This window comes from Marmota marmota, unplaced genomic scaffold (genome assembly GCF_001458135.2).
Source record: "Marmota marmota marmota unplaced genomic scaffold, marMar, whole genome shotgun sequence".
NCBI lineage: Eukaryota > Metazoa > Chordata > Mammalia > Rodentia > Sciuridae > Marmota > Marmota marmota.
Window position 1 is genome coordinate 8,936,585 of NW_025999905.1, and position 25,987 is coordinate 8,962,571.

Genomic DNA, 25,987 nt, shown 5'->3' on the forward strand with positions numbered 1-25,987 from the left:
GGGGGGGGGGGCAAAAACAAGTACACAGATTTCCAACGTTCTCATCTCTACCATACATACTTAGCTCCTGGGGAACATATAAACTCATAATATCAAACTAAAGAAAAACTTTGAAGCAAATGAAACCCATCAAAAGGAAAGTTGAATAAAGTACAGCATATTCTTAACAGTGGATATTATTAAGCTATCAAATAAACTAATTCATCTGTACCTACTGAATTGGAAAAGTTTGAATGACTGCCAATGAGAAAAAGAAGGTGTAGCAAATGTTTATTAGAGTGATATCATTTCGAAAAACAAATATACCCAAATCACATAGTTTAATCACATTATGATATCACATGTTTTATACGCACATACACACTCACACACACACACACACACACAGAGCTGGTTGGTAGTATTCATACTGGACTATACTGTTTGGTCTCCAAATATTTTGTGCATATTCAGTGAAACAGTCATCTTTATATGTATTGTGCTCCTAATATTATTTGATGAATAAATTAATGAGCTATTTTCTATGAGTGAATTTTCTCCAAACTAAACTCTATATGCTGGAATGCCAAAGTGGTTTAGGATAAAAACCTTCTTAGCTATACAATCCCTTACTATTGTAATCTTAGAATGCTAACATAATTTGAGTTGTTCTTGACGATTTCAAACATCCCCGCCCACCTCCACCCTCATATTGAGGACTGAAACCAGGAGGCTCTACTACTAAGCTACATCTCTAGCCTTTTTAAAAAAATATTTACATGTCTCACTAAGTTGCCCAGGTTGTCCTTGAATTTGCAATCCTCCTGCCTCATCCTCCTGAGTAGCAGGAATTACAGGCTTGTTCCAGCATGCCTGGCCAGACTACTATTCTTGTTAACACAATGCCATACTGTTCTTAAAAAGGTTGCTGACAGAAGGATAGGACCTTTCAGGTGGTTGCACAAGAGGAAACTCAGTGGGAGTAATCTGTGTTTCTTGGGTGTAAGAATGGAAAAATAAGGAAATGATAACTTAAGACATCCTTAATTGAGTGTTTTTACAGGAATGCAGTGGGCAGGTTAGTGCGGCACTCATTGTACACATGTACATAGGCCACCAGTGGAGTGCTTTAGGGAAAGGGAATGAACTGCATAGTCATTAGCCTCTGAATAAGGCAAAGAACATAGGGTGACTGCCCTAATGGATGATGAAACCTGTACATAAAAGGATAGTGTGTAGAGCAGGCTGGAAGGACTTAGTACCATGGTGGTAACAATGAAGCAATCAGGTATTTCTTTCACAAATTTTTAGGACTCAGGCTTCAATCAGGGAGTTTAACATTTTCTATTCATCCAGAACAGTGGGCAGCCAAAGGGTGCCTGTTTTCTTGCCTGTGCTTTAACTCTATGTTAATGAGTTCTGCCCATTGATTTGTCTACCTCTCTTTGTTTCCCACTACTCCTTTTCCATTCATTTTCAAATTTCTCTTTTTTCTTCTCTCTTGTTATTTCTCATTTACCAGCTATCACCATAGCAGGAATCGTATTCTAGAGTCAATCAACCAATGAGTGATCTTCTTTCCAAAATGTAAAGTTATCTCAATTACATCATTTGCAGGGCAATCTCTGAACCTGATGTTTTCTTGTGTCAATAATGTAGTGTGTATTTTTTGCCATATCAATTCAGTGGTGTGCTGAATATTTCTAGGGATTAGAAACCAAACTCACAGTAACAACTTTAGCTTTCAAAGAATTGGGTAGCACACATATTTCCTCATCTCTTAGTTCAATTTTGCAATATACAAATTTAAAACAGTATAAAGGAAATTATAAAATTTGAGGGCAATGTTACTGTGTATCACCTTGGTTCTAGTACCATTTATGGAAATATTTAAATGGACCACAAAAAAGAAATGATGTTAACAAGTTTTGATGTTCCAAGAGATATAAAGCCACCATACTATAAATTTTCTAGTCTTTCAAGTATTTTTTTTTAAGAGAGAGAATTTTTTAATATTTATTTTTTAATTTTCGGCAGACACAACATCTTTGTTTTCGTATGTGGTGCTGGGGATCGAACCCGGGCCAGATGCATGCCAGGCGAGCACACGGCTTGAGCCATATCCCCAGCCCCCTTTCAAGTATTTTTATACTGCCGCAGTCTGGCTGGGGACAAATTAACTGAACCACCACAAAGCCTTGTAGGTTCAAACAGCAACTCTTTATTCCCGAACTCTCACCGGTACTCTACACACACTTCCCAGGAACACACTGCCTCCACCGGGCTCCGCACGCCAATTCTCTCAGAACCCTGAGAGAACTCAACGGGAACTCCCAAGTAGCAGGCGCCTGAGGCAGCAGGATCAGCCCTAATCCCAGAGCCACCCTATTCCCTGAGGATCCGCCATAATCCCGGAGCTGCCCTAATCCCAGAGCAGGGTCACTTTTCAACCATTCCCTCTAGCAAAATGCCAGGCGTCATTCCGACTAAACTGTGGCTCTCAACATTATACTATTTCAGGGTAAATATCAAGAAAAGGAAATGAATAATTCAAAACAAAACAGCTAATCTTCAAGAAAAATAATATTCCCATGTTTAAAATAAATTTGGTAAATTAATATGCTATGTTCCAGTTATAAATATAGAATAACTTAGTATGAGGAAGAAAATTAAAATATTGAATGTTCATCTCTGGTCAAATTAGGAAAGTAGTGAAGTTTCATAAAATGTTATCATAGTGTTAAATGTAATGCATCAATTCTATGAAATATTTTGTTTTTATATTAAATCTATGAAATTGAGTTTCCATTTCTGCCTTTTTTAATATTTCTAAAATCTAGAGAGTTTTTAAATCTATGGCACCTTAGATCCAATGAAAGATCAGAATGAAACTTCTCACCTCCTTGTCTTTTCTCAAAGACAAACTAGAAATATCCATTTAATTGAATTATATGAAAAAAAAAAGCCTTTACAATTCTTTAAATACAATGACTTTTAAAATGATTGATATTCATCTTACACAATTCTTAAATCAAATAATTCATCAATATTAGGCTAGTATGCTGTACATCTGTAGGAACTCTAATTTCTTCATATCTTCAATGATATTCATTATTACCTACTTTTTAAAATTAGAACTATCCCAAGTAAATATGAAGTAGTATCTCATTGTGGCTTTGATTTGCATTTCCCTGGTAGCTAATGATACTGGGCATTTTTTCATATGTATATTGATCATTGATCTATTTTATGTGGAACAAAGGAATTTCTTAATAAAGTTATATGTACCTTAATAATTAATTTATAGATGTTTTTAAAGTATGTTCTTGCTGTAAGTCCCTCATTACATATACTTTGTAAAAATTTTTTCCTATTCTATAGGCTCTATTTTCATTTTCTTAATGGTGTGCCTTGAAACACAAAAGGTTTTATTTTGGTGACTTCCAATTTATCTAGACTTCATTTTGTGGCTTGGCTTTACTGCTTTTTTAAATTTTATTGTATTTAATTTTATTTTTCCTAACTCATTTCTCCTACTTTGTGCCTTACTCTTTTTATATAATTTCATGAACTGAAAACTTAGAACACCACAAAGATTGAAAGTACAATGATAGCTTGGCATGGTGGCACACTCCTGTAATTCCAGCGTCTCAGGAGGCTAAGGCAGGAAGATCTTAAGTACAAAGCCAGCCTTAGCAACCAAGTGGGGTCCTAAGCAACTTAGTGAGACCATGTCTCAAACTTTAAAAAAATAAAATAAAAAGGGCTGGGGATATGACTCAGTGGTAAAAAGTACCCATGTAAAACAGGCAGTGATAAATGCACATCATTTCTTCTAAATATCACTTTGGCTACCTAAACAGCTTTTGATAAATGTTGTATTTTTAATTCAAAAGACAATTTCTATTCTACTTATTCATTAATCTAAGAATTAATGAATTATTATTATTATTATTATTATTATTATTATTATTATTTTTGGTACCAGGAATTGAACCCAGAGCCACATCCCCGGCATTTTTTATTTTTTGAGACAGGATCTTGCTAAATTGCTTAGGGCCTTGCTAAGTTGCTGAGGCTGGCTTGGAACTTGCTATCCTCCTACCTCAGCCTCCCTTGTTGCTGGGATTACTGGCATGCATACCACCACTAGCCTGGTGCTAAAAAATTATTTAGAGTTCACATATTCCCAGATATATGCTTTATTATTTTGATTACATTTTTATTTTTCATCTATCACACACTGCATTTGGTGAACTTGTTTGATATCAGCTAGAATTTCCTTTACAAAATAGTATAACACATAATTCATTAATATATAAAAGATCTTGTTTCTTATACTTGATCAAAGAACAATATGACTTGGGCTTAATTTGTACTTATTTGATTACTAACAAGATTATACACGTTTCAGATGCATGTCTTTTGTGACTTGCCTGTTTACATTGATTTGGAGAGTGTCAGCATAATTTGAACACAAATACTAGAAAACTTTTACTGACAGATTATATGTGTCATACATTTACACAGGAAATAAAACACTTTATTAATATTTTTCATTTTACCTCATCCAAACAGTTAACACGAACATTCTTACTGGATAAAAGTGTTCCAGCTTCTTGGACAGTACCTGAAAAAAAGTTGAAAACTAAGATTATTTACCACTAGAATTAAACATATCAAAATAATAAACTTTAAAGGATTATCTGTAAAACTAAGACCAGTCAGCCCTTGGGTTGCAAGAAAATAAGGCATCCAATCACATAATGTTTATTCACAAAGTAGAGAGAAATAGATTTATAGAAACTAAAATAGGTTATCTTGTTTTTACTTTAACTGACCTTAAACTATGTTAAATTAGCCACATTTTCATTTTGGCTACAATATAATAACCACAAAGCGGGGCTGGGGATGTGGCTCAAGCAGTAGCGCGCTCGCCTGGCATGCGTGCGGCCCGGGTTTGATCCTCAGCACCACATACAAACAAAGATGTTGTGTCCACCGAAAACTGAAAAATAAATATTAAAAATTCTCTCTCTCTCTCTGTCTAAAAATAATAATAATAATAATAATAATAATAATAATAATAACCACAAAGCATAAGATTTAATACTGAAACAAATCTTAAAGGGCATCTGATCCAAATCACCATCTACAGTTTAAATTCTAGTCAGTGTAATACTTGGAATTCAAAACGCAGTCAGTATTTATATAATTTGTCAGCACTAGGTCTTGTGAATTAATGCATGTTTATAATGGAATGCTTGGTTTGGAAATGCTTAGGTGAAACTAAACTGTAAAATCTGGTGCCCGGTGAAAATGTTCTATGGTCAATATTCAAACCAGCATGCTAAAAATGATCAAATTTAAACTTGAAGGTCAGTCCTCAGTGAATTTGGAAACCAATTGAAATTGGGCCATGATTATCAGGTTTTTCCAGTCTTCTGTAAGGCATAATGGCAGAATCAAGTGACTTCAGGAGACAATGTTGAGATTATCATCATTAATACAAGACATGTTCTGCCAAATAATTTCTGGTTTGACTGGGAAGAGAACAAAGAAATTGATGTTCTCAGGGAGAAAGGATAAGATGAGCCTCTTTTCTAAAAGAACATTATAAAGAATAGTATCATCCCCCAACCAGGTTATCTCTGCTTTTCAGAATTTCAGAATTACTGTTCGAGAATATACTAAATTCTGCTAGCCTTCCAGAATAAAGGTGGAATACAGAATGAAGATCAGTATGTTCTTTCTCCCCAACCTGCCCCTTAGACAAGTCCTTGAGTGTTGCACTCCAACAGAGGAACAGAAATGTCCCCTCCATATACAGAGGCATGTCTCTGTTGGGAAAATGTCAAGAGAATGATCTACATGTCCCTGGAGTATGACAGCAGCTATTTTTGTAAAGAGTGCATTTTCCTGACCCTGAACTCCAACTAAAGTCAGTTGGTATCATTAGCTGAATGCCTTAAAAAAAAAAAAGGCAGGGGGTAGAATGGGGATGGGGAGATTTGAGTTTGTAAGCAAATTCTACATTAACCTTATCCATACCTGTGGCTTCTTGTCAGAGACTTTCTCAAAGAACTCTAGAGAAGAATTAAAACTGAACAAAAACTCCTGCATCCCATTTTCACTTAAAGATGTTTCACATTCTCCATTGCGAACTAACTGCAGTTGCTTTCTTTCTGGCCAGGATATGTATGAACACTACAGGGATTGTGAGCATGTCAAAGCCTGCTACATGTCAAGGTGAGGATGGGGATTACGATCAAAAACATTTGGTTCTCATTAGCAAACAGTCTGCTAATTCTATAAAATGTTTGCCCAGTAGCCAACAATCTGAGTTAATCTGTTTGGTCAAGGAATTTTTTTTTTTTAAGTGTAAAAAAAGCAAATCTGTAATGAAGCAAAGCAAAGCAAGCTGTAATGAAGGGAAAAACAAAACAAAAACAAAAAAATGAACCGTTCTCTCCTGCTAAACTCTTACTCAGTTGTCTCAATATTTCACTTCTGTCACCAAATTTCCAAATGTATAAAGGTTTTCCCCACAAACCAAGCAATTCTCAGCCGACACCAATGGGGTGTCCTCCTCAGTTCCTAGGATGGCTCAAAGAACTCAGGGAAAACCATTTACTAACATTTCCCTATTAATTTTAAAGGACATTTCAAAGGATATAGCTGAAAAGCTCAGTGGAAGAGACACATAGGGCAAGTGTATTGTCTTTAAAGAAAAGGGGGACTTGGGAGGCTGAAGGAGGATCCCAAGTTTGAAGCCAGGCCCAGCAACTCAGTGAGACATGGTCTCAAAGAAAAAAAACAAAACAAAACAGGGCTGCAGTGATAAAGTGTTCCCTGGGTTCAATCCCCAGAACGGTCATCTTCTGAAAAAAAAAAGGGGGGAACAGTAAAACACCATGTCCCTGAATGCCTCCTTCATGTTCCCCAAAACCTAGCCAAGTTAAAGGTAAAATGAGAGCATGCCTGGGCCAAAATGTCCAGCTATATATTATCTTGAAGGACACTGACTTTCTCATGCACACTAGGGGCAAGTTAGTGCTCTCTGCTGAAAGCTACCTTCTTGCATGCCAGGAAAATACTCCTAGGGCTGCTTGTCACATAAGCAAACTAAGCAAGCCAATGCTGATGTCACTGCTTCTGTAACTTAACACATAAAACCCCTGTCAGTGGCGACTAGTGCAGAACTGAGGGCACTGTGGTAAGGATATGTGTCATTCACCTAGCCAGCCACCATGGGACAAAATCCATGAGGAATAGAGACACTACTTGGTGAAGCACTTTGAAGGATGGGAGTAGAACTGTCATTGATTTAAGTTTTTCCCAATAAGTCATACGTCTCCCATACCATCTCTGGGCACTTTCTTTGGTCTTTTAGCAACCTTACCATTGGACTGGCACAACTGGGCTGTGGATTTGACAGTAAGGTATATGGGAAGGGGGACACAACCTTCTTTGGGTGTTCCAACTAGCAGTAATTTGGATACTCTCTGAATCTCATAGTTCAAGAATACGTAGGGAGGCTTCAATACAGACATAATCTATTATTAACTCAATCTTCATCGCTTCTGTCCTTCCTGGAGGATGGCAAGAGATTCTAATTATGACTTGGGCTCTAGTAACCAGCCCCATTCTGAAGCTATCTAAGAGCCCACCAAGAGGCAACTTATTATAAAATTATAACAAAATACACTCCTGTGACCCCAGGTATTCCAAGGCATTAGCAACTGTTTTCAGTAACCAGGGTCAAAGACCAAATGTTAGAGCAAAAGATGCACCTAGCACTCTTGTTTAGGAGTTTATGAAGGTTTTAGGAATTGTGTCAGGAACTGGGGGCAGAGAGCAAACACATATTTATTTTATCACAAATGTGTGTGCATGCACACACGTGAAAACACATACTCACACACACCACTCAATAGGTTATGGTTAGCCTTTTGAAATGCAAGGACCAGGATGAGAAAAATTCTGAAACAGTGTGGGCTTCTATGGAATTAAAACAGGTTTTAGAAAATGGATGAGCAACAATATCAATTAAAAAAACCTTGTGTTGGCTTTTAATTTAGTGTTCCTAATTTAATGATATTAGGAAGAAAACATAAACAGTCCAGAATAGCATAGAAATGAGAAACATGGCTCATTTTGAGGTTTTACTTTATTCTTTCCTTACCACCCATAGTACATCTCAAACAATATCTTGCAGTGAAGTTTAAAAGATAAACTGTGATAGTCTGAGTCAGAAATGTGTTAAATATGATTTAACAAATTCTTAAGGTAAGGATGCATCACTGAAAGGAAACATGATATCAGCCAAATTTTACCTTCTTTGGAGAAAAAAAAATTAACAGATCCAATTTCTTTTGCTATTTTAAATAAATATTGACTTTTGTGTCTAAAAAATTAACAGATCTAAACTAATGAAAGTAATACTAATAATTTGTTTCCTTCTGAGGACTTTTCTGGGTTGCTCAAAACAAAGAAAAGAATACAACACAACCTGATTCATTAAGGTGAAACTGATCAGTTTATCTGAATAAACCAGCATTTCAGCAGGGAAAAGATGGTGCAAGGAGTGACATTCTCTGTTATTATCTTCTCTTCCTCCACACTACTGCCCTTTTAGGACTGCTATGAAATTCAACATGACCTACAAAACCCTCAGCTTCCCCATATACAAAGCAAAGACAGTAGTATCCATCCCATAGGATTCTTAAGAGGACTAAGGATTTGCCCTATATGGGTGCACTGTAAGCCTTTGTTACATATTAGACATTCTTTTTATTTCATATTCAGAGCAGCACAATATAACTTGTTGTTACATTTCTAATATCCAGATAAGAGTCCGTAGGTCATTACTGAAGATCATCAGATACAACTAAAGCAAACAGGGAGAAACAAACTTGTGACATTCTGTTTCCAGCAGTTCATCAGAAAATCATGAGATTCAGGCATGTATAGGTTTGTCTTTTTGCAGTGCTGAGGATTGAAAGCAGGCCTCGCACATGCTGGCTATTCACTCTACCACTAAGCTACACCCTCAGCCACTAGGTATGTATATATCTGAATAATTATTTTAGTGGAATCCCCAAAAATGGACATTGGAAGGAATCTGTACCCGAGGTATGGAAATCATTTGGCTTGTTAGTTGCTATAAGGTATAAAAAAAAGTTATATGAAAACATTTAAAGTGCCTTAATTTAAAAACATAGACATAGACTTTTATATAATCACAGATATAAAGCTAAAAATATATTTCTGTAGAGTATCACATGCATTTAAAATAGTGGATTTGTGTGAAGTTTCTAAAAGTTCTCCTACTTCATTTTCATCGTCTATGAAGAAGAAATTAACATATTTACCATAGCAACAGATAACAGTGCTTTAAGTGCTTTACCTATACAAACTCATTTCATCCTAACAATAATGCTGTGAGGGAGGTACTATTATTTCCATTATTCACATGGAAAAGGTGAAATTCAGGAAAAATAACTTTCACAATGCCACATCAATAATAAATGATTGAGATAAGATTCAAAACCAGACCACATGGCTAACCACCACCCCATAAGGAATCTTATAACATAATAATATAACAAAATAATCTCTAGCTCATCAAAATTAAATGCATTAATACATGCATAGTGGTTAAAATTGTGCCTTGCTTGTAATAACATACTGGCTATAGTTGTTATCGTCTCATATCTCCCATTACCCATATTGAGAGGGCAATGATGAGGGCAATGATTGCCCACAGACCTTGATTTATGAACAATACCACCTACTAAATCCACTTCAGTTCTTTTCTCATTGATATGGGCCAATAAAAGTGATGAAACATAGCATCCTGCACTCATGCAACTTGATCCATGATGTGAATCCATAAACACCACAGCACTAAGAAGAGCAAATGTTCATCAATTCTGTTTTGTATAATCTTTGGAATAAAAACTGGTGGACCTCTTAGAATTTATCTGGGAATGCCCACCTCCTCTTTCAGAGACCTAGTTTATAAAACTGCTCACTGGTTTTCACTTTTAACAGTATATGTGATAGTTCTGGCCTGTTCAAAATCAGGATTCTCATCCTTGGCGGGCTGCGAGTTGATCTTTTGTCCCTTTTTGCCCAGCAAAAAACAGCAGGTACACAAGTGGAATTCATATGTTTTATGAAATGAATCTCTGAGACACCAAAGACAGGGAGAGATTATTCACAGACAGAACAGAAAGACTGTAATGCCAAATAGGTCATCTAGAACTGTGCAGTACAAACAATGACAACCCAACCCAAAGTCCCACAATTCTGGCAAAGAACACAAGGTAAATTTAGCTGCAAATGACTTTGAAATGTTGAGATAAAATCAAATGGGCTTAGCCCATCATCACCTGTTGAGTTCAAATTCTTTTTTCCCCCTCCTTTACATCTGGGCTTTCCTTGTTGTTCTGAAGAATAAATTGGCCTTATTCTCGCTACTTAGAAGAAGGGATCCTGGGAGCCAGCCTTATGATGCAATTCTGGGCCTTTCTGCCATTTGAGGGCAGACGTGGCTTTCTAATTCTTGAATTTAAAACCACATTAATCATGTCGACAGTCCCACGCATCCTCGTCCCAGCGCCTTGACAGTGCAGGAGAGGCATGTGGTCTTGCGGTCACCCGCCAGGTAAGGAGATTCAGCAGAGAACTCCTCTGGGACGTCCACTTCTGGGACTGAGGGCAAAACATGGCTTCTGGCTCGTCCCAGTGGCTTCCTTTTTACAAACCCGAGCAGCGGAAGTGGAACACGCTCAGGGAGGGTGGAAGGGAAAGCGCTGAGGAGCGGGGTTAGAAGATCCCAGCAGTGTTAACACTGGCAAAGGGGTGGATGTGGACGTCTTGCCAATTTTCTCGCCTCTCTGCAGAAACCTGCGGCGACCAGGGCTTCTGGAAGCCCTGAATGCAGGGAACCTCAATGCGGCAAATTATGGACCTAGTTCTAAGCCCTTATAAGCACCCCGCTCTGTGAGAGCTCCCACCACCCTCCAAGCGAGGGCGGGGACTAGCAAGGGATCCAGATAATTCGGCCTCCGGAAGTCGAAAGGGCCCTTTAGATACCCGCCTAATAACCTGGAACTAACAGGCCACTGTCGCCAAGACGAACTGTGGTTAAAATCACCTGGGAGTTTTGAAGAACATGCACGCTAGGGCACTCGCCCTGGGGATGCTTCATTATAGTCTATGGTGGGCAGTGGAAATCCGTACGTTTCCAAAGCTGATTTTAGAGGACGCTCCTCTGCAGAGCTCCATACCTGTAACAGCAGTGTTTCTGCCTACCATACCTTCGCCCCCGCAACCGGTCCCAGACCAAAGCCAGAAACGGTTTTCTTCCGACCCCAGACTGCCAATTTCACAGAACCATAGAAAAGGTTCACCCGGACCAGGGGCACCCCTGGGGCCCAGCCACTTTCCGCAGCCAAGTTTGCAGCTCCCGGATCAAAGCCCAGCACCCATACCTTTCCCGATAACTTCCAGCAGCTCCTTTTCCTCCTGGGTCAGCTCGCCTTTCTTTATGTGAACCATTGCTCCCGCCAGCTTGAAGATTTAAAAAGGAAGTGTTACAAAGGAAATGATGTGCCTGTGTTTCGAACGTCAACCGCAAAGAGGCAACTTGAGACCAGGGCACTGAAGCCAACCGCGGAAGCACTTCTCAGGCTCCTACAGGCTGGCGGGCAAGGAGCGAGCTCCGGCGAGCCGGGAAGGCGGACTCCGCAGATCCAGCTGCAGTCACCGCCCCCGCGCGTCATTGGCCCGGCCAGAAGGAGGAGCTGCAATAGGCAGCTACAAGAGATTCCAATTGGAGCAGCCTACGAGGGAAAAATCAAATGGAAAAAACTAGAGGGGAGTATTAAATTCGCCTTACCCATCCCACGCCTACATCACGTCCGGCTCAGTTATCTGGGAATAAGCAATATTTAAAATTCTGTATCCTGCATTCTCTGTCCGACATTGCCTTCCTGGCGTGCGCAAAGTTCTGCAAGTCTCGCTACAAACGCACAAAAACCCCCGTAGTGGCGCAACCGGGCGGGGGGCGGGCTCGGAGGCGGGGGCGGTGCGGGAGGCGGAGCTTCTCTGGGTTCCGTGTGTCTATGTCAATGTGTCTGTCCTTCACTCCTCCATTGTCTGCTGCCGCCACTGCAGCTGCAGGAGTTTCCGCAGCCCCCAGCCTCGCGCGTCGTCGCTACCTCCTCGGACAGGTAAGAGGAAGCCCAGATGGGACCGGGAGACGTAGCAGGATTGGGGAAGCCGTGGCCGCCACCGCGTCGGGGGCTTCCACACGGCCAAAGCAGGCGGGGGAAAAAGCATGTGCCTCCTGGGGTGGCTTCCTGCCCCTAAGTAAAGAAGCCCCCATTCTGCCCGCTCATCGCCACATGTATCATGTATCAGTGCCCTGGGATGGAGACTCCCGACTCGCCACGTTTGGCCGTCCCAGGAGATCCTCTGAGCACTAGCCGGCGGGGGCCGACCACGCGGTGGGAAGTGGCGGGTGCACATGGTCTCGTGCGTGGCACAGCCAGATGCGACCTCCGGGGAGGCGGGCACTGGGGCTCTGGGCTAGAAGTAAGGACTAGAGCTCCCCTTTGCGAGCGAGATGAGCTCATGGTAAAGGACTCGGAGAAGGTAGTTTTCTTTTGGCAAACCTCGTCCCCCCCATTACTTGTCATCTCCTTTTGGCCTCTGTGGAAGCTGTAGGAGAAAACCGGACCTGATCGCCCTGTGGTGCCTATTAAGGATGTTTGGAAGCAATTTACACTTCCACTAATGCTAGATTTATGAGATACAGCCTGGAGGAAGGGGAAGGAAGGGCCTCTTCACTCTGCTAGAGTTCCCAGTCTCTTTGTAACTCAGATTTTGAGATTTATGGAATAGGGAGGGGAAGGAGGGGCGGAGATTAAATTGGTGTTGCTGTCTATATATAGTCTTAGATTAGCCTCTTAATCCAAACTTCATTCAAATGTAATAATGTAGCCCGAGCTTCCCATAGGTAAATAGGGGGTATATAAAAGTGTGCACTCTTCAGTGGCTTAGAAACAAGACTCCCTTTCTGAAATATGTAGTCAGTCATTCCTCCAAGGTGTACATCCATAATGTTTTTACAGCATCAATGAAAGCTTCTTTAGAAATTACTGTTTGCAGTTTTACTGTTGTTTGTCTACGGGCAATTATTGATGTTTCTCTCAAGACCCATCTGTGTCAAAGAGAAATATTTGAATAATTATGTAGATGGTTTTTGTTAAGCATCCCCAGGACCACTTTTTCTTCCCATAGTGCCATATATAAAGTGAAATGCATTTTTCTCTAGCCTTATGTCTTCATTGTGCAGAAAGCATTTACTGACTCTTTTGAAATCCAGGGAAGATATTCATCATTATTTCTTACCTTTAACAAAAATCTTTCCTAAACTCCAGCTGCCTCTCCACGACACCCCTGATCCCCCTGCCAGGCTTTGGCTTTTGGGGAGGAGGGTAGATCTGGGCCAGAATATCTCATATGAAAATGGTTTCAAATTATTCATCTCCATGTATAACAAAGAAACTTTTGTTTGATGATGCTTTAATAATGATGTAGCTGTTCAAACAAGTAGCATAGCTTTTGAGAGAGACCAGTCTTTTGTAACACTCAGAAAATGCTTTACTGCCACAGTTACAATCAATTTATAATGTATCATGCCAAAGGAACCCAGGAGCCTAAAAAAAATGCTTGAGGAGTAACCTCAACATGTGACATAACATCTTACCAGCAGATGCATAGGCAGAATTGGGTGCTTCCCTGCCAGTGTTTCCATCTCTTGTGCCAAATCTGGGTCATGGTTACTTGAAGGTCACACCTGTTTGTCTTGCTGGGTTGTCAGTTCCTCGAGGATACAAATTATTATCAATTTTCTTGGTGCTTTATGATACCTGGTTAGTCTGTGAATAATGACTTTAATCAATTTAGAGTCAATGACATTTAAAGACAAAGAAAAACCAACATCCACCTAGAAATGCAAATAAATCACATGTTCAGTTTAAATTTCCAGAAACATACCTAATGGAGAGTCTTTATCAGATAGATTAAGTTAATAACTTTATATAATATAAATATTTGGTGTATGGATAGGATTAATTAATGAGCATATTAAAATGTTTTCACATCAAATAAATATTTTGATAATAAAATTGCTACTCAATATTGAGTATTTAGTCTGTTCTAGCTGTTCTACCAGATGCTTTGCATGGGATTATTTTTTCCTTGTTCTAACAACCCAGGAATTAGCCAGTATTGTCCCTTTATGCAAATAAGAGAACAGAAATTAAGGTAAATTGATTTGCTTATGACCCTATAGTTAGAAAGTGTCGAAGCCAGAATTGGAACTCAGAGTGGTTGGTCTGTCTCTAAAACTTTTTCTTTTCATTATTCTCTATGTGCCTGCCAGGTGAGGCACATTGTACATTTTTTGACTACCTAATAGTTAATATGTCCATGTGTTTTAGCATGCAAAGGTACAGAAGTCTCTCTCCCACTTCTTCCCCAAGTTCCTTCTCCATTACCTACAACCAAAGGGAATGTATGTCTTCTTTCTGAAATATAGCATATATGTATATTTCTACTACATTTTCTTTTTCTTTCTTTCTTTGTTTCCTTCCTTCCTTCCCTTTCTTTTTCCAGAACTGGGAATATACTAATAGGCCATTGTTTAATGAAATTTGTGTGGTACTTTTTTCCATATCTACTCCACCTTTTTAAAAATAATCATTTCTGAAATGTCTGAAATACTCTATGTGTCCTCTCATCTCCTTTTCTACTGCTACTGCCTTAGACTTCTTCTGGCCTATTACGGTGGATCCTAAATAGCCTGCTTCTTTCTCTACCCATCCAGCTAATTCAAGGAACACTCATTAGGCTGTTATTGGCTCTCCACTGGCCACAGAACAGGATTCCATCTTGTGGTCCCAGCAAGCATTTCCAGTCAGCCAGGCCCTCCCACATTGCCCTGAGGTCACCACACTGCTGGTTCCCTAACCTGCCAGTAATTTCCACCCCTTTGTTCTTGCTTTTCTCTTCCTGGAATAACCTCCCTTCCTTCTTCACCTAGTCTCTTCTCCCCAGATCTGATGAGCTGCTCAACTCTCAAGACCTGACTTAAATATAAGTTGTTTTTCCTCCAACTATGATTTCCTTCTCCCACCCTGTCCAGTGAGGGGAGTATAGACCCTATTATAATAATAAAACCTAAATAATGTGTTCACACACATTATTCAGGTCTATGAGCAAGTGAGTAAAGAAAATCTTTGCACAAAGGTGGCATTGACAAGCATCGTAGTAGCTAGTACTATTATTGGTGTTCTCTAATTTTCTCCTATCTTCTTATGGACCCCAGGCCATGCCCATTCCCCCTTAACCTCTTCTGAATTAACTTCTTTGCTTCTGGATATGTGTCCACATAAAAATACATAAAGCTTGCACCACTACCATCACATTCTAATATAGCTTATGTTAATTTATTTGGACCCTTCCTCTTCTATGCTATAAATTAATTAGGTCAAATTCGTCTTAGTTTCTCAAGATATAACCCAGTAACTTGCTCAGTGAATGCTGAGATGAATTCATTTGATCTCTAAGTTAATTTAGGTGGATTTGCTTTCCTACTTGACTAATCCTTCCTGGCAATGTGAAGTGATGTGGCACTGAGCACATATAACCATAACCAGGGGCAGAAAGTCTTTAAATGCTTTGAGTCTCAAGCTTCTTGACATTTGAGTGAATGCTGTCAACCAAGAAAAGAAAAATTGTTCATATGCAATATTAGAAATTTGTCATATCATTCCTGGATTCCTCCATTCAAGCCTCTGATCTCTAGCTCCAGTTTAAGAGGACCCTGTGTCCTTTTTATTGCAGTGTACAGCTCCTTTTTGAGTTTTGAATATTATATCTTCCAGATACTATTTTCCTTGACATTTTCTTAGACTTAATACTGGGACCACATCTTAACTGATATTTGATATTAAGGAATTTTAATTGTTTTTAGGTTTGAAATAATGTTATGGTTGTGTTTTTAAAACATCCCTTATCTTTCAGAGACATGTTCTGAATTATTTAAATGGGGGGAGAATGGTATGACATCTGGGATTTGCTTTAATGTAATTCTGTGGCAGGGGAGAGGGACTGAGTGAGGATATAAATGAGACAAAATTAACTATGCTGTTAGTGGTTGAAGCTGGATGGTGGCTACATTATACTGTTCTCTCTTCTGTGGATGTGTTTGAAATTTTCTGTAATGACAGTTTCAAAGGGAAAATTTGGAAGTATTACAGCCCCTAAGAAATTGCTGGTTTTATTTTATTTTTTCACATAACATGAACTAATATGAATGCAAATGTAATTTCTCTATATTTGGAGTTTGACATGCAATTATTCATTTAAGTGCTAAAACAGTTACACTTAAATCTGCAAAGGACTGTCTTGTGAACAATACATTTCCATAAGCAAATCACATCACATTTTAAACTTCTTGACAAAACTAGATGGTAGGTGGAATCACTCAGTGCTTGTTTCACAGTTTTATGAGTATCTTGCTGGCAGTTAATCTCCATCGGTTTTTGGAAACCAACAAAGTAATTTACAGAAGGGGTGCAAATATATTTAGCTTAGCTAAGAATTGAAATGTGAATGAAGTGGAGATACCGGTTCTCTTGTATGCCTCCTAAGCCAACTTCAGAAAGTTTTCCCCAAAAAGAAGTATGAAAACTGTTGTGAGCAGTATCAGCATTGTTAGGATAAGTATGTTAATATATAAAAATCAGGGTCAGGCACAGGACAGGTTGTGCCTGCAAGTTTCTTATTCAGGGTTTGCTTAACTGAACACTGACTTAGATGCTTTCTTTCTGCTTCCTATAACTTTGTAGTTTATGTTTCCTGGTGTTCGCACATCTTTGTGGGTCTGGTTTGTGGCTCAGTGGTAGAGTAGTTGCCTAGCATATGTGAGGATTGAGTTCAATCCCTAATATCACACACACAAAAAAAGAGGGGAAAATTTTTCTTTAAATTTTGGATATGTTTAATATTATTTTTATCATGTCTTCACACACATTGTTTGAAGGGTTTTTAGAGATCATTTAATTACTATAAAATCTACCAATATTAGTAGTTCATGCACAAGAATGCTTTCCATTCTTAGCTCACTCTGGTGTCTGTGTATTGAGGCCATGGATTTCTTCAGCAGGTATCCTTTAAGCAGTCAGGTGCCAAGTGGAATAATTTGGCCTGTTCCAAATTTGGCATGTGTTGAATAAAGGGTGCCAAAAATGCTCAGATAGTCATATTTGTAAACTATCTGCATTGAAAATAAAGGTTTAGGTAGCTCACTGAATGAACCATTCTTTGTTAAATGCAAAAGAGACAGTGTTCTCTTTATTCTTTCTTGGATTATAGCATTAGGCGCTTCCTTTGATTTTGTTCTATATATGTTAAGAACAAAGAAAATATGATGATAGAGGTAAGAAAGAATAATGGCCCACACTAATATTAAGGATAGTATAATCCTTTGACTATCTTTAATTCTCTTGATTCTGGAAATGTTAATATTTTAATAGGAAAACAATAAATTTGTAAGATGGAAAATTAAAGTTCTCTTTTCATATTTCAACTTATTTTATACAAGATGAAGACTTTTAGAAATAATTATTAGATGTACCTTTATTTTTGAGGACTTCAAATGCATCTCAAGAAAAGGAAATAGTAAAGGTACTAGGACTCAGCCATTGTAGAGAACATGTCATAAGCTTCTATGGGGTGTGCAGTATTTTAATATTCTCCTGTCATCCTTTTTGTGTATTCACAAAAAGGTCTTTAATGCTTTTCAAACTCATCTAGACAGCTTTCTAGATTTATGGTCATTTCTAAAGGAAAAAAGGACATGACAAAATGTTTTCTCAGTGTACAAAGTAATAGGATGGGGCTATTATAAACAGGAAAGGGGACCCTAAGTTGATGGTACAGAGGAAACTGCTGGCTAAAGGAAGAGGATGTAGGGTTGGTGTTTGGGAGGCTAAAGATTGTTTTTTGCTAGAATTGATTTCTACCAGAAACAGTTTAGAAACTAGATCTTATAGTGTTACAGAAATCATGGTACCATAAATTTCCTAATATTAGTATGTTCCTAAGAGGCAGTATTTTTGTTAAATCCTCTCTCTAAATATAAATACAATTATTTTCCTTAAAAGAACTCAAGCCAGTCATGGTAGCACACACCTGTAATTTCAGCTACTCAGGAGGCTGAAGCAAGAGGATCACAAAGTTGAAAGCCAGCCTCAGCAACTTGGTGAGGCCCTAAGCAAATTAGTAAGACCCTATCCCAAAATAAAATAAATAAATAAAAAGAGGTAGAGATGTGACTGAGTGGTTAAGTGCCCCTGGGTTCAATTCCTGGTACCCAAAGAAAAAATGATGAACTATATGGAGAGCTATTTGGCATATTGGAGATAACATCTGCTAATTCAATTTATTCTAGTGCTAAACTAGACTTTAAATTAATATTTACTCGACCTAATTCTAGACTATAGGATCTATGAGGCAAATAATGAGAAAACTGCCTTCAAGAATCATATAAATAACTTTCGAAGATACTGCCACAACTTTGGCTCTTTGAAAAGTGCATTGAGTAAAGACAGTTGATGGGCTCTGGCCCCTACTTTTCTGACTTTGTAAGCTCCAGATAAGCAAGGATCTTTCTGCTTTGATCTCCACTATATCATCGATATAAAGTGAAACACAGGCCCTCAGCCAAGTGGTTTATCATCTCCACACCTTATCTTGAGGTTAGCTGAGACCTGGGTTTAGAGCCATGGTTTTCAAAGTGTTCCATTCCTCATAGATGTTGATTATAATTTAAAAAAAAGAAAAAGCAATGTTATCAAAACATTAATAAACACAACTGCAACTCAAATGCATGATATAAGGTATGATTGATCGTCCGACTGCCATATTTCTTTTCTTATCCTTCTTTTTTGTTGTTTTTTGTTTTGGTCAGTGCTTGGAACAAAGCTTTGCCTGCTAGAAAGGGAGCATCGAAAACTTCTCTGATCTGCTCCCTAATGTCTCCCTTATCAACTAAGTACCAGACCTGGTTGTATTTTGGCAAACAAATGAATGAATTATTCTCTATGTTTGAACCTTACTGAAAAGTGTAATTGAGAGAGTTTGTAGTGTTAGACTGGTCTCCCCACCTCCGTTTAATTTGTTTTTTGTTTTGTTTTTTGTGGTGCTGGGATTGACCCATGGGCTTGTGAATTTGAGGCAAGCACTCTACCAACTAAGTAAATCCCCAGCCCACCTTCTTTTAATTTGAATTCGTGTAGTCTACTTCTATACAGTTGTATCAGGGAATATAGTCCAATATCATTGGTGTGCTGTGCCCTATGTAGTTCATGTTCTCACTGTGTGTAATAGGCATATGTTTGTAGTTCATGTTCTCACTGTGTTTAATAGGCATATGTTGTGTGTGTGTGTGTGTGTGTGTGTGTGAGAGAGAGAGAGAGAGAGAGAGAGAGAGAGAGAGAGAGAGAAAGTGGGGGGGGGGGTGAGAAACCCTTCACATAAAGCTTCACTTGCTAGACAGGCTCTGGCATGTCTATGGGAGGATGGGGCAGGAGTTTCTTGGTTGAGAGAACTAATAAGTGAGTAAATGTTTGGACACATGCCCACTACCACCTTTAAGCTTTTAGAGAGTCCATTACCATGTGTTTTAAACAGTTGCTACAATGCAAAAATCTTCCACTATTACCAGTCTTGTATATTATTTTTTTTTCCCCAGAAGATTCTGTTTTCCTTTCTCCTTGATTAAAATCCTGTGAAGAGAGAGAGAGAGACACACACACTTCAGTACTCATGGTTGTAACTTTAACCCTGGCTTCCATTTTGACCCACTAGCCACAAACACTCCCATGAGATTTATGTTCATCAGGCCCTTATAAACTGACTGCTCTCTGGCATTTGACATGTATTCCTTGCATTGACTGGATTTTCTTACCTCAGTTAGGAAGGCCTTGGTTGTATGTGCATCTTGTATGTATGTGCATTTAGGTGAAAGGCAAATCTCATGTAAAGATCATCTTTCTCCTGTACCAAGAAGGGCTCAACCTTTATTTAGGAACCTTCTGAAGAGGTGGACATTTTCTGGAGGAATTAACACTGGAGATGAGGAGACTTTTTTACCTTTGTTTTTTCTTCGATATAGGTGGAGATCTCATATGTACGTATTTTCTGAAAATCATGTAGTACAATGTTAAAGAGTTAGAATTATTATCATTCCCATAGAGTGCAACTAGCACATTAGAACAAGAGTGAAAAATAGAGAAATGGACTTCACTTTTTATTTTATGCCCCTTTATACATTGTTAGTATTTGTTGTTGTTTGCTATAAGTACATTATCAATATAGAAACCATCTTGTTATTTCTTGAGCTTAGAACTATAATATGATTAACCAAATTTCTAGAATATTTTCCTCTCCAAGAAAGGTTTCTACTTTTCCTAAAGTGAAGCATTGAAACACAACCCCCACCCCCAACCCACCCCACCCTTTGCTGGAGATCAAACCCAGCGTCTTGTGCATGCTAGGCAAGTGCTGTACCCTGAGTTACATCCCCAGCCCAAAACAATGCTTTTAAAAGAAAGATGCTAGAAACTTTCTTTGAATTAAGTCATACAACTAACTCCAAGTCCTAATGCAACTTTTATTTTAAGTTACACTTTAAGATTAGAAAAGGTGATAGAATTGGATTTTAATATTTTTCTACATATATGCTCTCTATGATAAAGAAGAAGGAATTTACATTTTATTTAAATGTGTCTGATGATCATTTGCAGAAAGCTAAATTCACATTTTTCCCAATTTTTTTCTAAATTTTCTAGAATCTACATGGTAAGCTGACTTTATAATTAGAGTTATTTTAAAGAAATTATTTTCTCATGCAAGCATTTTTTTCACACCTTTGTCAAATAAGGAAGTGGCATATACTATTGTATATGAAATATATGGCCATATGTCAATAAGAAAAAAACAATCATAATGGGTAAAATAAACCCAAATGTTGGAACATATGGACCTTCCAAATCATCACCTTGCAAGATTGTATATTCACTGTGCTGATACTTCAACTAATGAATAATGTTTTTGAAATTTCTATTGAAAAGTTTTTATGCCTTGAATGCCATTGTTTTTTTTTTTCAATATTTATTTCGAGTACATAAAAAGTATGTATATCAGGAAATACGACATGATTGAACATAGAAATACACAGACCAGGTAGCTTCAAAATGGCCACATACCTTTTCAACCGATTAGATTCTGAATTATCTCTGATTTCCTAAAATTAAACCCTCCATCAAGCAGTAAAATTTTTCATCATTGAAGATAATGAAAAGAATGTCTTGTAGACTCTGGGGGAAATTCTTTATAAAGCAGGGGTTGGAGTTCAGAAATATATTAATTAAAAGGAATTTTGATTAGTAGCAGCATTATTAGCTTAATTTATAGTATTTGTGAGTTTCTTTGTTTTTGAGGGAAGAAGTTGTTCCATGTGTAAATTCTGAAATATGTGCTTTTTTATGAGTTAAATTACTATGTAGCATTGTATACTTACATGTGTGTTGTTTTGGTAAATATTTTTAATGTAGAAAAAATAATGGATTTTAACGAATTTTTAAAAGTTTTTGTTCAGGAATCATTTTTTTTTTCCAGTTTTAAAGGTATTTGCTTTGAATTTGCAGAGATCAGAATTTATTTTCCTTAAAAACCCCATGTCTTATTTTACACACACACGCTTTTTCACCATTGAGTTTATTTTCATGATGACAATCTTTATCACTTTCATTTTATATATTTCTGAATTGCTGATTAGTTGACAATGTAATATGGAAAAATATTTCCACAGCAGGAGTTACAGAGGTAGTGCAAGGTGTGGCTAAGCACTTCATGGCTCACTTAAGCCAAGGATTTTATGTAGTGTTGGTGTGCAGCAAGGTGAAGAACCCCCTGCTGTGCTACAGCAATAAAAACATTTTTCAAAACTTTTTCATTATGCATAGATCAGTCAAATACAAACTATATTAACCAGAATAATGTATTTATTATAGACATGTTCATATCAGGAGTTAATTTGGTTTTTCCTGAGTGAGTGATTGATGTGGCTAAGTTGTTTCCTACTTTACAGCTGAGCAAATCCTGAGGGATCTGGAAAGTGATGTTACCTCCCTCTGTGGCAAGTTTTTTTTCTAAGCAGTCCCAGAAAATACAAAGTCCCTGTGGTTCTGAGCTTAAGAATAAGAGACTTTTCTTACAGCACCCCAGTGCAATAATAAAATTCAGTTAATTTAACAGGTGTTACTATTAGTTATGTCTTTTTGGTTCTCCTTTAATAAAACAGTTCTTCGGTCTTTGTTGAGACATTTCTATTTTTTAAGAATACAGGCCACCTGGTTTTGGAGAATATTCCTAGGTATACTTTTGTTTCTTGACAATTAGAGTCAGATCATGCATTTTTGTCTGGAATACCACATGAGCAATATCCCATGCTCCTCAGTATGAATCCTCTGAAGGTTTGTTGTTGACCATGTTTCTCCAATGTGTAGTCACCATTTTTTCTTTTGTGATTCATGTGAAGATGATTTAAGGCTATGCAGTTATCCTGTTGATCATCATGGGCTTCCCAATGTACATGCACATATTCATCTTGATTTAATATACATGGATGAATCTCCCATGTTTCAATGCATGAATCAATTTGTAGTGTGATGATTGCAAACTGAATTTTCTAATTCCATGTTTCTTTTTCTTGTTTTTATTTATTTTGTTTATTGTTGATTTTGTGGTGCTGGGGAACAAAACCAGGACCTGATGCATGTTAGGCAAGCACTGTACCACTGAACTACTGTATCCCCAGGCCTCATGTTTCCTTTTTTATCTCCAGTTACTTCCCTTTTCGTTGTATACTAAGTTGTTTTCTTTAAAAGGAATATGAGCCAGGTACGGTGACATTCACCTATAATCCTAGGGACTCAGGAGGCTGAGGCAGGAGGATCCTGAGTTCAAAGCCAACCTCAGCAACTCAGTAAGTCCCTAAGCAATGTAGCAAGTCCCAATCTCAAAATAAAATAAAGAAAGAAATAAGAAGGTCTAGGGATGTGACTCAGTGGTTAGGTGCCCTCCTGGGTTCAATCCTTGGTATGAATAAATAAATGGAATATGAAGTTATAAGTATGAAATTGTGGGCTCTTATTTTATTTAATAGCATATTCATCATTGCTGTTCTTTAAATTATTTTGGTAATAAAATTGTCCCCAAGCTAGCTTTAGCAGAATTGTCCTCAAGATTATTCCTATGAACGTGGCTCCAGGTATAAAGTACTGGTAATTGCAACAACTCAGAAGGCTAAGGCAGGAGGATCACAAGTTAGAGGCCAGCTTGGCAACTTAGTGAGACTCAGTCTCAAAATAAAAAAAAAAATGAACTGGGGATACAGTTCAGTGATAGAATATTTACCTACCATGTGCAAGGCCTGAGTTACATCTCCAGTATCTCCAAAAAGAAGGATCCTGTATTGTTTTAATACTTTTCTGATTTTTTTTAAACTATGTATTTTATGGCACAAGACCTCCCAGGATCATAGTGAACCTTTCCTTGAATAGCCTTGGTATCAACCATTTATTCAAGGAATCCTGGTTTCTTTTAGGAGAGAATTATATCTAATATTGCAGAATTTTATTTATATCCTGTCTAATATAATTTTTCTTCATACACAAATAATATTGTTGCTTGTAACTTTTTGGATTTGATAGGAACTTCAGAGGAGGTTAAAGTTTTTCATTTATATATATGCAATTTTTTTTAATCTATTACCTGTATTTATATTATAGAAAATCTAGAGAGGTATAGATAAGAGGAATTAAATGTCCCCTTAAGCCCACTGCTCATTGAGTGCTGGTTTATTTTACATAGCCAAATTCACATCAGAATACAAAATTTTGCATTTTACTGTATCCACTTAGCATATCATTGTTTTCTCCAAGTCATAAAAAATAGGCAATTTCATTTTTAGTAAATGTATTTCATTTTAAAATTTGTCTTTGTTGTCTTTTTTGTTCCTATTCATTATTGCATCATCTTAAAGTAGGAAAAATTTATCTGCTGGTGCCCAACCTTATTTTTTCTAGTTCTTCCTTTAAAATTATATTCTGCCTGTCCTCTACCACCCATGAATATCATAGAATATAAAATTATCAATGCAGAAATAAATCTGAGACTGGGAAACATTTATTTCATACATCATGGTACTTTTGCTTTCATATAAAATGGTCTACTCAGTGATAAGTTTATTTTCTCTAATATTTGACATCAGTGTTTGCTAAACGTAAACAGTCATTCAATTAAATACCTGCTGAGTTGCTGCTGAGGTGTGTTTAGTTCCATGTGCAAAATTTTTAGCTCTTAAATGTACCACTATTTCTTTCCTAATGTAATGTCTTTCAACCATAGCACTGTTGAAATTTTGGACCACATGATCCTTTGTTGTGGAGGGCTTTCTTATGCTGGTAGCTTATAGGATATTTGACACCATTGCTGTTAGATGCTGGTAGCATCTATACCCATCCTCTGACTGTGACAATCAAAAAAAATCTCTCCAGAAGCCAGGCACAGTGAGTGGTCCATGACTTGTAATCTCCATAACGTGGGAGGCTGAGGCAGGAGGTTCACAAGTTCAAGGCCAGCCTCAGCAATTTAGCGAGGTCTTTAAGCAACTTAGTAAGATCCTATCTCAAAATATCTCCAGACATTGCCAAGTACTCCTGGGTGACAAAATCATCAACTATCCTGCGTGAAAACATTGTTCTAGTACAATGCCTTACACGTAATAGATATCCCCAAATACTTGATACATTAATATATACAGTGTAGCCATTGGACATATCCTTGTTTTATGCCACTGTTTCCTCAACATTTTCAGGATTTACAATTTTAATATTAGAGGTATTCAATTGTTATTACAATTGTTATCTTGTAGACAGAGGTTCTTAGGGTCTTATCTAGAACAGAGGTTTTAGGTCATTTTGCTATTAAAATACCCTGAAACCTTTATTTAAGGGATAGGTTGTCTAAAAGCCAAAGTATTCTCTAATGTTGGTAGGGTACATGCGTCCATGTCTTTGCAAGTGTTGAGAGAAATAAGAATGGCATCAGCAAGATGGGAGCATCTGGAAGATCAGATGAGCCTAGTCAGTTGGAGGGAGGGGATTAAGAATCTGGGAGATTTTCCATCTGGGGAAAACCTAAGTACTCAAAGAAACATCCATGCCCTAAGGAGCTTCGAGGTTAGATGAAGTGGACAGCAGGAGTTGATTGGTAGAGTGAAAGTATTTTAGGAATAAACTATGTTTCTTAAAAGTTTTTGAAAATAACTTCATTAAGATAACAAATTATATGTAATTACCTTAATTTGTCTCTATATAAAGGTTGTACATGGATACTTGGCATGTAGCTTTTGGAACATTTCTATTTTTATTCCAAAGGAAATATCAGTTTAGAACTTAGGTAGTACTAATTACACTTGAGATAGAAAAATAGTTCTGGAAACATGAAAAATGCCAACTTTGCCATGGTGCCTTGTCATTAATTGATCCTTTCCTCATAAGGTAATTGCTTAGCACAATTTGATTCCACCATCAATGTTCCCCACTGAAAAATATGCTTGTAAATTTTTTAGAAGAAACTAATATTAAGTTTTATGCAGTTTGACAAGGTTGTTTATGTTCTTTTATATTAATAAGTATAAGAAGAGAACGTGAATTTTTTTTAATCCTAAAAGAATATTGAATTTAAAATTCTTTAGAAACATTTTTCTTTTATAGCTATACTATCTTCTGTTTTAAATTTCCTTTTCTTTCTTTCTTTTTCTTTTTCTTTCTTTTTTTTTTTTTTTTTTTTTTTT

At 37.5% G+C, this 25,987-nt stretch overlaps 2 protein-coding genes across 4 annotated transcripts in view; one reads left to right on the forward strand and one right to left on the reverse strand.

The window, feature by feature from the left end:
* Ankmy2 (ankyrin repeat and MYND domain containing 2) overlaps positions 1-11,748 on the reverse strand; it is a 36,459-nt gene extending 24,711 nt beyond the window's left edge. The window contains exons 1-2 of one of the 3 annotated variants that reach the window (XM_015498122.2): positions 11,481-11,748; positions 4,545-4,609 (exon numbers count right to left, since the gene is read on the reverse strand). In XM_015498122.2, the coding sequence (XP_015353608.1) occupies positions 4,545-4,609; positions 11,481-11,547 (132 nt within the window). In that variant the 5' untranslated portion in view covers positions 11,548-11,748. Of the gene's footprint in view, positions 1-4,544; positions 4,610-10,376; positions 11,001-11,480 lie in introns of those variants that run through there. The other 2 variants (XM_015498121.2, XM_015498123.2) reach the window with 2 other exon arrangements.
* A 314-nt stretch (positions 11,749-12,062) lies between these two features.
* Positions 12,063-25,987, forward strand: part of Bzw2 (basic leucine zipper and W2 domains 2) — a 55,610-nt gene continuing 41,685 nt past the window's right edge. Inside the window, exon 1 of the mRNA XM_015498125.2 lies at positions 12,063-12,221. The gene's annotated coding sequence lies outside the window, so the exon portion shown is untranslated. The remainder of the gene's footprint in view (positions 12,222-25,987) is intronic.